Source organism: Nerophis lumbriciformis, linkage group LG06 (genome assembly GCF_033978685.3).
Source record: "Nerophis lumbriciformis linkage group LG06, RoL_Nlum_v2.1, whole genome shotgun sequence".
NCBI classification, from domain to species: domain Eukaryota; kingdom Metazoa; phylum Chordata; class Actinopteri; order Syngnathiformes; family Syngnathidae; genus Nerophis; species Nerophis lumbriciformis.
Window position 1 is genome coordinate 53,707,687 of NC_084553.2, and position 15,764 is coordinate 53,723,450.

The 15,764-nt window shown below is 40.1% G+C and overlaps 1 protein-coding gene across 9 annotated transcripts in view; it reads left to right on the forward strand.

The window, feature by feature from the left end:
- The window catches only part of chd9 (chromodomain helicase DNA binding protein 9), a 254,829-nt gene that overhangs the window by 178,907 nt on the left and 60,158 nt on the right, over window positions 1-15,764 (forward strand). For all 9 annotated transcript variants that reach the window (XM_061964542.2, XM_061964544.2, XM_061964545.2 and 6 more), the window contains 4 exons: window positions 136-273; window positions 1,648-1,769; window positions 6,717-6,960; window positions 10,414-10,590. In XM_061964542.2, coding sequence (XP_061820526.2) covers window positions 136-273; window positions 1,648-1,769; window positions 6,717-6,960; window positions 10,414-10,590 — 681 coding nt within the window. The remainder of the gene's footprint in view (window positions 1-135; window positions 274-1,647; window positions 1,770-6,716; window positions 6,961-10,413; window positions 10,591-15,764) is intronic.

Genomic DNA, 15,764 nt, shown 5'->3' on the forward strand with positions numbered 1-15,764 from the left:
CGTCTTTGTACCTAACAAGTGCCCAAGGCCAAGCTAATGGGCTTCCCGGCGGTCTCTTTGTTAACACTTATTATGGCGGCGCAGTCTTTTCCAGCGCTCATTCTCGGTCTCCCCCGTGTGTCTTGGTCTCTGCAGGAAGTGGTGTATTACCTGGTAAAGTGGTGCTCCCTGCCGTACGAGGACAGCACCTGGGAGCTGAAGGACGACGTCGATCAGAGCAAGATAGAAGAGTTTGAGCAGCTGCAGGCAGTCAAGCCGGACTCGCGCAGGGTGGTACGTTTTGGAGTTTGCTCTTTCTTCTATGAACTGCTGTTGTTAAAATACAAGGTACCTGTACTTGGATTGTGCAACCTACGGTAATAATCCTTAAATGGTACAAAGCAGAAATTGTGAGTTTAAATACATTTTACAAGTTATAAAGGAAAAACATCCGTGGAATCTATTTCAGAATTTGGGGCCATTTTGTTTGGTTTACCAAACAATTTCCCATCAGAATCATTGGGAATAGAAATAATCTGTTCCAAGGTCAAGCTGTTGCCAAACAAATTTCTGCAAAGTTGGAATCATTAATTATAAATCAGAAAAAACATAATGAGAGCCGTGTATAAATGAAACAAAACCTGTTAGTCCCCTTTACACTCTTTATTCCGATATAGCTGCCTGAGGCTGAGCCAATCAGTGGCCACCATACTCAAAAGCACACTCTGATTGGTTTGGTCTCCGCTATTGGCCAATACTACTGTAGTATGTTTAGTTCATTTAGCCACTTATATGCTTGAAAAATATGCTTGAAAACGCTTAATTTAAGCCAAAAATGTTGTTGAATATCTTTATAAAAAATATTATAATCTGCGATGTAGTGAAGTTGTAATATTTGAAGCGCAATGTGGCAAGTGACGTTAGTACAGGCAATGCTTAAAGAACATTTTTACAAATGGGAAAGTAAGTTGACAAGTGTTAAGGTATATATAATTGTAAAATTCCACCCAGGTTGTATTTTAAATGTTAAACGATGAAGGCTTTTTTATCACAAGTGTAAAAATCAGTTAAAATGTCAAAACATTAAAACAGTCTAATTTTGATTACAACTAATGGCATATGCTGGACTCGCATCATGCCATTATTCATTTATTATTGCATTTATTTTTTGTCAATCACTAAGTACCTACACATTTCGGTAATTATTTTTTAAAATCATTTTCAGTATGCAATGTAGGATATTTAAAATGATTTTTTTTGAACATTTCATTTATACTGTATAAGTAGTAGAATTGTATTTAAAAAATGGTTATGAATGCTCATATAGCCATTCCCTGTAAGAACATATCTGAGACTGAATTTTACCATATTGCCATACATTATGCCAGAGCTCAAATATAATTTTTTCATACTAAATTAGCCCGAGTGTGTGAATGTGAGTATGAATGGTTGTCTATTTGTGGTGTCCCTGTGATGAGGTGGTAATTCGTCCAAAGTATAGCTTGCCTTCCACCCGAGTGCAGCTGGGATAGGCTCCAGCCCCCAAGCGACCCTAAAAGGGACAAGCGGTAGAAAATGGATGGATGGATAGAATGAAAATATTTTTTCCAGTCTTCCCATTATATTTATTTGAAAAGGAGTGTTACATTTTATGCCATGTCACCATAGGAGCGTCCCCCAGCCAACCTGTGGAAGAAGAGGGAGCAGTCGCGACACTACAGGAACGGCAACAGCCTCAGGGACTACCAGCTGGAGGGTGTCAACTGGCTTCTCTTCAACTGGTACAACAGGTTAGTAACACAGGAGCCACAGAACCGATGTTGTAATAGTGGCAGGGAGCACACCTCTCTGCTGCCATTAATCATGCTGATGAGTTCATTGTAGGACCGTCTTCGACGAAGGATTTTCATAGTCGAATTTCATGTGTTAGATGTTGTTAATCATTGACGATCAGTCAAATCTGTAGTGTTTTCTTTTAAGACAAATAAACAGATGATGATATGTAGTATTGCAGTGTTTCGTAACTATTGGGCCGCAGCGCCCCAAAAAAATTCTCAGCTGTGGTCTGTATTGGCCACAGCAGTACTCAGTTGTAATTCTCTTTTCCTACCACTTGTGGCAGTAATGATAATATCAAACAAATAGAAGAAATCTGGAACTAAAGTCATAGAGTAGTTTCTTGAGCACAAAAATTATGACTAAAGTGGTGTATTTTCTTTTGCACATTAATTTTATTGACAGTTTATTTAAGAAACATGTTAATTATTAATTTATTTTGAATTTATTTTAGCACTGCATAATTGTATATGCATTTGTTTATCATCGGTTTTATGAGCTCCTTCTTCTGCAGTATATTTGATTACCGTATTTTCCGCACTATAAGGCGCACCGGATTATTAGCCGCACCTTCAATGAATGGCATATTTCATAACTTTGTCCACCAATAAGCCGCCCCGGACTATAAGCCGCGCCTACGCTGCACTAAAGGGAATGTCAAAAAAACAGTCAGATAGGTCAGTCAAACTTTAATAATATATTAAAAACCAGCGTTCTAACAACTCTGTTCACTCCCAAAATGTACGCAAATGTGCAATCACAAACATAGTAAAATTCAAAATAGTGCAGAGCAATAGCAACATAATGTTGCTCGAACGTTAATGTCACAACACACAAAATAAACATAGCGCTCACTTTCGGAAGTTATTCTTCATTCGTAAATCCTTAGTCTTCGGTGTCCGAAGTGAAAAGTTGGGCAAATGTGAGATCCAAAATGGCCGGTTCCGTCTCGTCGAAGTCATCGGAGTCAGTGTCACTGTTATCCAGCAGTTCTGTGAATCCTGCCTTCCGGAAAGCTCGGACCACAGTTGTGACCGAAATATCTGCCCAGGCATTTACGATCCACTGGCAGATGTTGGCGTCGTCTGGCGCTGCCTCCCTGTCTTAGTGAATGTGTGTTCGCCTTCTGTCATCCATTGTTCCCACGCAGTTAGCAGTCTAGCTTCGAATGCCCTGTTGACACCAATATCTAGCGGCTGGAGGTCTTTTGTCAATCCACCCGGAATGACGGCGAGTATTGAATTAAGCGCGTAAGCGTGTCTCTCAATGTGATGTTATGAGCTAGCAAATATAACAACTACACTACCCAGCATGCAACGATAGTTACGAGCATGCGCGGTAGCCCTGAGAAGCGTTGTTGTATGCTGGGAGTTAGAATGTGGTTATGAGCACGCTGTGAGTAAACGTTGAGAACTCAGTTAACACGCCTCGTCTGCATTATTTATAATTAGACAGACAACACACTTAATAGGAGCCATTTTGGGGTCTTTACATAAACACACAAATGGAAATGAAACGTCACATATCCCAGCATGCACCGCGCGCTTCTTCTTCTTCCGGGGGCGGGTGGTTGCTTACAGTACAAGAAGAAGCGCTTCCTGTTCTATGGGGGCGGGTGCTTACCTTGGCGGTTGCTTGCGTAGAAGAAGAAGCGCTTCCTGCTCTACCAGGAAAAAAGATGGCGGCTGTTTACCGAAGTTGCGAGAACGAAACTTTATGAAAATGAATCTTAATATTTATCCATATATAAAGCGCACCGGGTTAAAAGCCGCACTGTCAGCTTTTGAGTAAATTTGTGGTTTTTAGGTGCGGCTAATGGTGCGGAAAATACGGTAGTACTTATTTTTGTAATCAGCCTGACCTAATCCTTGATAATAATCTTTGTAATCAACACATGCTTTCATATCATTTGACAAGGTTTATCCTGTTAAACTGTTAATAGGTTAGATAAAGTTATTGAATACAATTAAAGTAAGATTAAGATGACTAATTCAGCTCATGGCACATCAAAGTTGAGCCTTGAGGTCAAAAAGTTTAAGAACATCTGTAGTAGTGCATATAGACTGGTCAGTGGGTGTCAGTAACATTACATAGATATGTTCACACACGGATACACTACTTATGAAAGGAATGCAGTCTTTCATTAAAGTAGCCAAATAAAGATCTAATTTGCCACTTTTTCTACCTCAAATAAAAAGTAAAGCACAGTTTTTGAGGACTTCGACTGTGAGTTCGAACCTGACTAAATAGAGGAAGTAAAAGCAGTAACAATGTTTCTGGATATGAACTTTCTGAAGGATCATTAACTTAACAGAAGGAGAGCTACACCTCCGGCGCAACGTGCCGTGTCCTAATTTCCGCCATGTAGAAACATCCTCCCAACACTATTAGTCAAATATTAGTGGGTGCAGACAAACAGTGTGTTGTATAATAAGAGATGGGGAGGTCAAAACACAGCCGGAGGTTTTTAGAGACATGACGTCACACCAGGGAGCAGTGACCACTCTGAGGAGGGTTGAAAAGACAGCCGAAACGAAAAATATACTCTTTACAAACTATTTGTCTGCACACAAGAATTTTATTATAATATTTAAAGAAGACATGATGGTGAACGCAATCAATTTGTCCTCCCAACACACACGCTGCAGCCACGGCTGTTAAAATCAATGTCATTTTACCAGAGGCTAATTAGAGACCCTAGCAGTTTTTTGCTTTTGTAGACCACAAAAACGTTTACGCTGCAGGCTAAAGTGGCCTAAATCATACTTTTTCGAAAATCTTTTTTTTTTTCCCAGCTGACTGTTTACACTGCAATTAAAATGTGGCTCCAATGTGTTTTCACAGTTTGATAGAGTGCAAACAAAGGAAGTTGACCGGATTCCATAATTGAACAAAGTATGAATGACTATATATATATATATATATATATATATATATATATATATATATATATATATATATATATATATATATATATGTCTTAATAAGGTTATCCAAAAAATAGTGCTCGATACCGTAGTAGAGCGCAATATATGTATGTGTGGGGAAAAAAAAATCACAAGACTATTTCATCTCTACAGGCCTGTTTCATGAGGGGGGTACCCTCAATCGTCAGGAGATTTTAATGGGAGCATTCGCATACCATGGTTTATATAGGGCACAGAGTGGGTGGGTACAGGCTGGCCTAGGGGCGTGGTGATTGGTTCATGTGTTACCTAGGAGGTGTTTCCGTCTATGGCGGCATGTTGTTACAATTTCGCTGCGCTTGTTGAGGGATGACAGGTCTGGACGGTAGATAATAAACAGTTTCTCTTTCAAGCATAGGTTGCATCTTTTATTACCACTATTGTAAGGTGTGCTGGATGCAAGAATTTGCCATGTTATTGAATATTCAACATTATTGTCTTTGAGGTCCCAAATGTGTTTGCTGAGTTCTGTGGTATTAAATACCAGTTCTGTGGTATTAAATACCACAGAACTCAGCAAACACATTTGGGACCTCAAAGACTGTGGTATTAAATACCAGTTCTGTGGTATTAAATACCACAGAACTCAGCAAACACATTTGGGACCTCAAAGACAATAATGTTGAATATTCAATAACATGGCAAATTCTTGCATCCAGCACACCTTACAATAGTGGTAATAAAAGATGCAACCTATGCTTGAAAGAGAAACTGTTTATTATCTACCGTCCAGACCTGTCATCCCTCAACAAGCGCAGCGAAATTGTAACAACATGCCGCCATAGACGGAAACACCTCCTAGGTAACACATGAACCAATCACCACGCCCCTAGGCCAGCCTGTACCCACCCACTCTGTGCCCTATATAAACCATGGTATGCGAATGCTCCCATTAAAATCTCCTGACGATTGAGGGTACCCCCCTCATGAAACAGGCCTGTAGAGATGAAATAGTCTTGTGATTTTTTTCCCCACACATACGGTACATATATATATATATATATATATATTGGCAAAAGGGACAAGCGGTAGAAAATGGATGGATGAATTGTATATACAGTATATATACATATACAATTCCGTAAACAACTTACGCAGTGTACGTAACATGTAGGCAAATTCGCCAGAGCTCACACGTCATTTACGGTCCTTCAATGATCGCAATTTTTTCGGAATCAAAGTGTATAATATATATATCTTCATATTTTATATGTAGCTTATTATTTGCGCACTATTGACTAGTGATGCACCAAAAATTTGGCCGCCGAAAAAATACTTTTGAACTTAACCGTAGGTTATTCTTGCTTATCATCTTGCGCTGGCAGTTCGCATATTTTACTGCGCACACGAATGACGTAGCTCGACCAAAAAAAAGTTAAAAGGTCACATTTCCGTTTACATTGTAGTCGCATTTGAAAAGATCTCAGACTACAATTGGATTCAACTACCTCTTGATGTGGCCTGAATATGATTTGAAGCACTTTGGAGCTTTTAGACCAAAAATACCTGACCTGTGTCAAATGAGAGCAAACAAATCTGATTTGGTGTGCAGTGTAAACAGGACCTATAGGCGACTCTGTAGTTCATTGAATGTAGGTGTTAATCAGTTGTATCAATCAGCTTGTCTCACATTTGATGAGGTTTTGTGTGTGAGCCTACGCAGTGCGATCCATCAGCAGTGGAAGTCTGCTTAAGAGGCCAGTGGGAATATCAGCATCATATGGACAGCTCCATAAGTGCTCCCCTGGAAGAGCGCGGAGGAGTCTTGATTACGTAGCTCATCTCTTGATGCTCTCTGCTCTCCTCAATCTTTTAATATCCTTTTTTGCACCGCCGCGTCGTTATTTTTATCCCCCTATCTGTTTTATCATGTGCTTGAAGCCGCCCACTCCCTCCAAACATCAAGGGAATGAACAAAACCCCTGTTGTCCTCAGGCGAAACTGCATCCTTGCGGACGAGATGGGCCTGGGAAAGACGATCCAGTCCATCACCTTCCTGGAGGAGATCCACCGTGTGGGCATCAAGACGCCATTCCTCATCATCGCCCCGCTCTCCACCATCGCCAACTGGGAGCGGGAGTTCCGCACCTGGACCTACCTAAACGTCATAGTGTACCACGGCAGCATGGTCAGCAGGCAGATGCTGCAGCAGTACGAGATGCACTTCAGGGACGCGCAGGTAAAGTCGCAGATAGCCTACCTGAAACGTGAAAGTGTCCCAGTATTCTCATCAATGGCGTCAGACTGGCATGAATTCATTTCAGAACTCTGAAAAGGCTAGAATTCGTGCAGCAGATTGCAAAAAGCAGCAGAGCACACTTGTCATATACAGGTAAAAGCCAGTAAATTAGAATATTTTGAAAAACTTGATTTATTTCAGTAATTGCATTCAAAAGGTGTAACTTGTACATTATATTTATCACCCAACCATGCAAATTTTGCATTTCCTTTGGAAATCGAGGTCCCAGAGTCTGAAGGAAGACAGGAGAGGCACAGGATCCACGTTGCCTGAAGTCTAGTGTAAAGTTTCCACCATCAGTGATGGTTTGGGGTGCCATGTCATCTGCTGGTGTCGGTCCACTCTGTTTCCTGAGATCCAGGGTCAACGCAGCCGTCTACCAGCAAGTTTTAGAGCACTTCATGCTTCCTGCTGCTGACCTGCTCTATGGAGATGGAGATTTCAAGTTCCAACAGGACTTGGCGCCTGCACACAGCGCAAAATCTACCCGTGCCTGGTTTACGGACCATGGTATTTCTGTTCTAAATTGGCCCGCCAACTCCCCTGACCTTAGCCCCATAGAAAATCTGTGGGGTATTGTGAAAAGGAAGATGCAGAATGCCAGACCCAAAAACGCAGAAGAGTTGAAGGCCACTATCAGAGCAACCTGGGCTCTCATAACACCTGAGCAGTGCCAGAAACTCATCGACTCCATGCCACGCCGCATTAACGCAGTAATTGAGGCAAAAGGAGCTCCAACCAAGTATTGAGTATTGTACATGCTCATATTTTTCATTTTCATACTTTTCAGTTGGCCAACATTTCTAAAAATCCCTTTTTTGTATTAGCCTTAAGTAATATTCTAATTTTGTGACACACGGAATTTTGGATTTTCATTTGTTGCCACTTCAAATCATCAAAATTAAATGAAATAAACATTTGAATGCATCAGTCTGTGTGCAATGAATAAATATAATGTACAAGTTACACCTTTTGAATGCAATTACTGAAATAAATCAAGTTTTTCAAAATATTCTAATTTACTGGCTTTTACCTGTAGACTATCTTTGACCCAAATGTTTGCCCTATGTCCTTAAAGCACGTCTGTCATACAGAGGATCTTTGACACACTATTTTATAGTAGGGTCCTAAAGACAAACTCCTGTTATAGAGAGGATGTTTCACTCCTGGTTTTGCAGTTTGTCCGTAAAATCTGAGCAGTCCTGGCGTATTAGAGGATCTTTGACTAGTATTAATGCAGTGAGTACTTAAAAAACAGCAGTGCACTCCTGTCATATTGAGGATCTCTGACAATTTATTTTGCAGTGGAGTTGTAAGGTTATATCTTTGATTACCACTGTTTTTTGCAGTATGTTCTTAAAAGTAACAGTGCTTTTTGTCATATAAAAGGTCTTAAAACAGCCTTTTTGATGGTAGGTTCTTAAAACAAGTGACTGCTCCTTCACATATAGGAACTTTGATTACATTGTTTTGCCTTAAAAGCAGCAGAATGCTTTTTTCCCCTTAAAAGCAGCAGAATGTTTCTGCCATATTGAAGATCTTTGACTTGCTCTTTTGCAGTAGATTCCTAAAAACATAATTTCTCTTATATAGAGGATCAAGAGGTCTTTGACTCTTGGTTTTGGAATTTGTCCTTAAAATAAGCTAAGCAGTCCTGTCATGTAGAGGAACTTTGACTAGCATTTTTGTAATGGGTACCATATTAAAGTTAAAGTACCAATGATTGTCACACACACACTAGGTGTGGCGAGATTATTCTCTGCATTTGACCCATCACCCTTGATCACCCCCTGGGAGGTGAGGGGAGCAGTGGGCAGCAGCGGTGGCCGCGCCCGGGAATCATTTTGGTGATTTAACCCCCAATTCCAACCCTTGATGCTGAGTGCCAAGCAGGGAGGTAATGGGTCCCATTTTTATAGTCTTTGGTATGACTCGGCCGGGGTTTGAACTCACAACCTACCGATCTCAGGGCGGACACTCTAACCACTAGGCCACTGAGTAGGTGAGGATCTCTGACAATTTATTTTGTAGTACGGAGGTGAAAAAAAGAGTTCTCTTGTCCCATTTAGGATCATTGATTACCATTGTTTTGTTTTTTTGTTTGCTGTATGTTATTAAAAGCAACAGAGCGCTTTTTGTCATGTAAAGGAACTTGGACCAGCGTTTTTGCCTGAAGGTTCTTAAAAACCGGTGTGTTCCTTAACATACAGGAACTTTGATTACATTTCTTGCCTTTAAATCCTTAAAAATGCTGCTGTCAAATTAAATGTCTTTGAGTAGTGTTTCTGCAGTAGATACTTAAAAACAACAGAGCGCCCCTGTCGTATAAAGAATCTGTGACAGTTGATTTTAGGTTGAGCTGTCTGTCAAAAAGGAGCGCTGCTGTTACAGACAGGATCTTTGATTACCAGGTTGTTTTGTTTGTGCGGTATGTTCTTAAAAGTAACAGAGTGCTTTTAAAATCTAAGACCAGCATTTTTGCCAGTAGCTTCTTAAACAACAAGAGCGTTCTGTCACATATAGAAGCTCTGATTACTTTTTTTTTCCCGTCTTGTCATATAGAGGATCTTTTCGACTATCATTTTTTGCACTAGGTACTTCAAAACAACACAAAACTCTTGTCATACAGAGGATCTTTGTCCCTTTTTGCAGTATAACTGTAAAAATAGAGCACTCCTGTCAGGATCTTTAACCTTGTTTTCTCTTGCAGTATGTTCTTAAAAGCAAATGAGTGCTTCTTGGCATATGGAGGATCTTTGACTCAAATCTTTTTGGTAGTAGGCCCCTCAACACAGCAGAGCAGTCCTTTTGACAATATATGGAAAAGAATAATAATTGAGAGAGATGTTCGGTTAGCTTTTGAAAATGTGTCCCCCAGAATAATTTAGTTCAATTGCCCTACACTAATCCAATATTTAGTGGGCTGCTAAGTATAGTTTTCAATGTGGTTTAAGGGTGGTGAGCACGTAGAGAAATTAAAGGCAAAGGGTGGAAGAGCAGAACCAAGCCGCTACCTCACAGCCTCCTTGGCGGCAGCACCGCGATGTCACGGCGTTCTCTGAGGGGAAGCTTTTCTGTCAGGATGTCTCAGGCTCTTCTGAAGCCGTCTGTTGTTGTAGGAGGAGGAGGAGGCCGCTATATAACCGAGTGGCCCCGAGAGGCCTGTTGTCAAGGCGATGGTTACAAATGCAGAGGCGGATTGAGTCGACGCTTCCTCGTGCGTGCTGACAGCTAAACAATCAAGTGGGAGACGGCTGTTAGGTCTCACCAGCGACTTTGCTTTCATTCTGCAGATGTGCCATTATTAGGTTGGAGGGGAAATCAACTAGAAGTTAGCGCTTTTTTTTTTAACAATGTTTCAACATGCGTTTGTCTTTCTGTTGTTGTTTTAAGGGCCGCGTGATCCGAGGTGCCTACAAGTTCCAGGCGGTCATTACTACATTCGAGATGATCCTGGGCGGCTGCCCCGAGCTCAACGCCATCGAGTGGCGCTGCGTCATCATCGATGAGGCCCACCGCCTCAAGAACAAGAACTGCAAGTTGCTGGAGGGCTTTAAACTTATGAATCTTGTAAGTCGAAGCATCAGCTACGGCCCTTTGACTAAATGTAGGAGTGTTGGATGGGGATGCACTTTTTTTTACTGCCATTTAAAATACAGTGGGGCAAAAAAGTATTTAGTCAGCCACCGATTGTGCAAGTTCTCCCACTTAAAATGATGACAGAGGTCTGTAATTTTCATCATAGGTACACTTCAACTGTGAGAGACAGAATGTGAAAAAAAATCCAGGAAATCACATTGTAGGAATTTTGAAGAATTTATTTGTAAATTATGGTGGAAAATAAGTATTTGGTCACTTCAAACAAGGAAGATCTCTGGCTCTCACAGACCTGTAACTTCTTCTTTAAGAAGCTCTTCTGTCCTCCACTCGTTACCTGTATCAATGGCACCTGTTTGAACTCGTTATCTGTATAAAAGACACTTGTCCACAGCCTCAAACAGTCAGACTCCAAACTCCACTATGGCCAAGACCAAAGAGCTGTCGAAGGACACCAGGAAAAGAATTGTAGACCTGCACCAGACTGTGAAGAGTGAATCTACAATAGGCAAGCAGCTTGGTGTGAAAAAATCAACTGTGGGAGCAATTATCAGAAAATGGAAGACATACAAGACCATTGATAATCTCCCTCGAGCTGGGGCTCCACGCAAGATCTCATCCCGTGGGGTCAAAATGATCATGAGAACGGTGAGCAAAAATCCCAGAACCACACGGGGGGACCTGGTGAATGACCTGCAGAGAGCTGGGACCAAAGTAACAAAGGTTACCATCAGTAACACACTACGCCGACAGGGAATCAAATCCTGCAGTGCCAGACGTGTCCCCCTGCTTAAGCCAGCCCGTCTGAAGTTTGCCAGAGAGCACATGGATGATACAGAAGAGGATTGGGAGAATGTCATGTGGTCAGATGAAACCAAAATATAACTTTTTGGTATAAACTCAACTAGTCGTGTTTGGCGGAAGAAGAATACTGAGTTGCATCCCAAGAACACCATACCTACTGTGAAGCATGGGGGTGGAAACATCATGCTTTGTGGCTGTTTTTCTGCTAAGGGAACAGGCCGACTGATCCGTGTTAAGGAAAGAATGAATGGGGCCATGTATCGTGAGATTTTGAGCCAAAACCTCCTTCCATCAGTGAGAGCTTTGAAGATGAAACGTGGCTGGGTCTTCCAGCATGACAATGATCCCAAAAACACCGCCCGGGCAACGAAGGAGTGGCTCCGTAAGAAGCATTTGAATGTCCTGGAGTGGCCTAGCTAGTCTCCAGACCTCAACCCCATAGAAAATCTGTGGAGGGAGTTGAAAGTCCGTGTTGCTCGGCGACAGCCTCAAAACATCACTGCTCTCGAGAAGATCTGCATGGAGGAATGGGCCAAAATACCAGCTACTGTGTGTGCAAACCTGGTAAAGACCTATAGTAATCGTTTGACCTCTGTTATTGCCAACAAAGGTTATATTACAAAGTATTGAGTTGAATTTTTGTTATTGACCAAATACTTATTTTCCACCATAATTTACAAATAAATTCTTTAAAAATCCTACAATGTGAATTCCTGGATTTTTTTTTCACATTCTGTCTCTCACAGTTGAAGTGTACCTATGATGAAAATTACAGACCTCTGTCATCATTTTAAGTGGGAGAACTTGCACAATTGGTGGCTGACTAAATACTTTTTTGCCCCACTGTATGTAAGTTGTACATAAAGAAAATAACTTAAAAAATGTTAATATAAAAAATATATAGCTAAAGTGCAGTACCTAGGTTGCTTTAATCAAATTAGGAACATCAAAGAATAATTATACCCCCTATCAAAAACACAAAATGGTTTGTTCCACCCGGATAGCATAAACCTGACACCGACGTCGTAACGTCATCAAAGCTCACTTTTAAGCATTCACACACAGCACCAGCATTTTCTAACAAGGATTAGGTAATAGAAGAAAGGTTAAATATAAAACATTTATTTGTGGCTGCATAGGAGACTTAATGCAAGTTTCACGTTTGCATCTCATTGCCCATAACTGTGGTGTATTCAAAGACCCTCGGTAGAAACCGAGGCGTCACTAGTTTTTAAACACAGGGGTAGGCTTCGCCCTCAGGAGATGCACAATATAATCATTATAATGATGATGTACCGGTATTATTATCATTCTTCTTGTCCACTGAGAAAAAATTACATGTGAAAATGCTAATCTTTATTTAACAATCTAAAGTAAACGGAAACTTTTAGGAAACAGATTTATATTCATATTTAAGTGATAAATTACTATATATGAATATATCCATCCATCCATTTTTCTACTGCTTGTCCCTTTTCGGGATCGGGGGTGTGCTGGAGCCTATCTGAGCTGCAATCGGGCGCAAGGCGGGGTACGCCCTGGACAAGTCGCCACCTCATGATTATTCAAATGTATATTATGGCCATTTTATTTATTCATTTATTTTATGGCCACATTATATTAAAATTGTATTGCTGCAATATTGCATTTGTTTGTAAAATAAAAAATAAATATTTAAAAAAATAAAAAATAAAACTAAGCTATTTAAAGAGGTTTATCTATGTTATTCACATCTTTTAAAAAGGTCAAATCTAATTAAAGTTTTTAGCTGTGTTTTTATTAAAATGCTGGTTTCAAACAGATCCATGCAACAATTGTTTTTAGTTCATGTAATCAGATCAATTGTGTATAGGTTCAGTGATGCTGGGCGACAATGTGGGGGCCTCAGGAGTCTTGTGTATGCGGGCCCAAAATCTGATGCCATGCACTATACCAGGGGTCGGCAACCCAAAATGTTGAACGAGCCATATTGGACTAAAAATACAAAAGCAAATATGTCTGGAGCCGCAAAAAATTAAAAGCCGTATTACATACAGATAGTGTGTTATGACAGTGTTTTTCAACCACTGTGCCGCGGCACACTAGTGTGCCGTGAGATACAGTCTGGTGTGCCGTGGGAGATTATCTAATTTCACCAATTTGGGTTAAAAATATTTTTTGCAAACCAGTAATTATAGTCTGCAAATTATGTGTTGTTGTTGAGTGTCGGTGCTGTCTAGAGCTCAGCAGAGTAACCGTGTAATACTCTTCCATATCAGTAGGTGGCAGCAGGTAGCTAATTGCTTTGTAGATGTCGGGAACAGCGGGAGGCAGTGTGCAAGTAAAAAGGTGCCTAATGCTTAAACCAAAAATAAACAAAAGGTGAGTGCCCCTAAGAAAAGGCATTGAAGCTTAGGGAAGGCTATGCAGAACAAAACTAAAACTGAACTGGCTACAAAGTAAACAAAAACAGAATGCTGGACGACAGCAAAGACTTACTGTGGAGCAAAGACGGCGTCCACAATGTACATCCAAACATGACACGACAATCAACAATGTCCCCACAAAGAAGGATTAAAAACAACTGAAATATTATTGATTACTAAAACTAAGTAGATGCGGGAAATATCGCTCCAAGGAAGACATGAAACTGCTACAGGAAAATACCAAAAAAAGAGAAAAAGCCACCAAAATAGGAGCGCATGACAAGAACTAAAACACTACACAGGAAAACAGCAAAAAAAACTCCAAATAAGTCACGGCGTGATGTGACAGGTTGTGACAGTACACCTACTTTGAGACAAAAGCTATATTGATGCATGGTTGGTTATGGTTTAAAGTCATATCCAACAATTGCAACAACGACTTTTTACTGCCAACTGAGTTTCATTTTTAATTATTTCTGCTGGTGGTGTGCCCCAGGATTTTTTCAACGCAAAAAATGTGCCTTGGCTCAAAAAAGGTTGAAAAACACTGTGTTATGAGATATACATTTAATTAAGAGGACTTAAAGGAAACTAAATGAGCTCAAATATACCTACAAATGAGGCCTAAATAGCATGTTAGCATCAATTAGCTTGCAGTCATGCAGTGACCAAATATGTCCGATTAGCACTCCACACAAGTCAATAACATCAACAAAACTCACCTTTGTGCATTCACGCATAACATTAAAAATTTGGTGGACAAAATGAGACAGAAAAAGAAGTGGCATAAAACACGTCCTAGAAAGTCGTACATGTAAACAAACTATGGTGAGTTCAAGGATCGCCAAAATTAGTAGGACAAAACGGCGCTCGCCAAATACTCGAATCAGTGAAGCATGTTTAATATAAACAGTGTGATTTATAACAATTAGGGAGGTTTGTGTCATGTTTGTCCTCCTACAGAAACCATATTAAAACAAAACTTTTTTTTTTCCCCCCTCATCTTTTTCCATTTTTCATACATTTAAAAAAAAAACTCCAGAGCCACTAGGGCGGCGCTAAAGAGCCGCATGCGGCTTTAGAATGACTTTGTCTGTTGATTAAGGCTGTTTGACTTACAGGTTGTTTTAATTCCAAAACTATTTTTCACTTGGAAAATGAAGTAAACTACAAACATACATACATAAAATGTTATTAACTGTACAGTCAATTATTAAAAAAACCTTTGTTTTACCATCCTTGACTGTCACATAAAGGCAATGCAAAATGATTGATGTTTATGATAATGGCTGTCCAACATACAAGTTTTTTTCAATTAAATTTGTGTTGAATTCCAAATTGCCAAAATTGTATGTTACATTTTAATATTATTAACTGTTGCACATGCATAAAGATAAGTAAACCACTGTGTGACAGACCTAAATAAAACAAACATAAAGTCAAATTGGGGCACAGTGAGGTGTTTCCACAGCCATACTGACACCAAGTGCTGTTGCAACAATATTGGCCGTACCCGGTGTGTCCAAACAACTTTTGGTGCTTTTGACCTTTTGGAGGTTCCGTGTGTCATACATTTATTTAAAACATTTTTTTTTGACATTTTAGTTGCTTTGAAAATATAATTCTTCATTTTAGTAATATATTAGGGTGTGCAAAAGTACCCATGTCTTATAACTGTGCTAGCAAATTTAGACTCACAATTGGGAGAATACATCCCTCTCTACTCCTGTTTTCACGCAACTGTCCAAAAAAGAACAGAATAATGCTTTAGTAGAGTTCTGCATGGATGTACTAGCGGACGTTGTTCTTCTTTTGATCACAAATGAGTTAATACTGACTCAACAGGGTCGCTGTTGGTCACAACCAAGTAGTACACCATTTTGTTTTCCACTATTGTCTTTAACCTTCCGCCATCGGAATATAACAGTAAATGCTAAC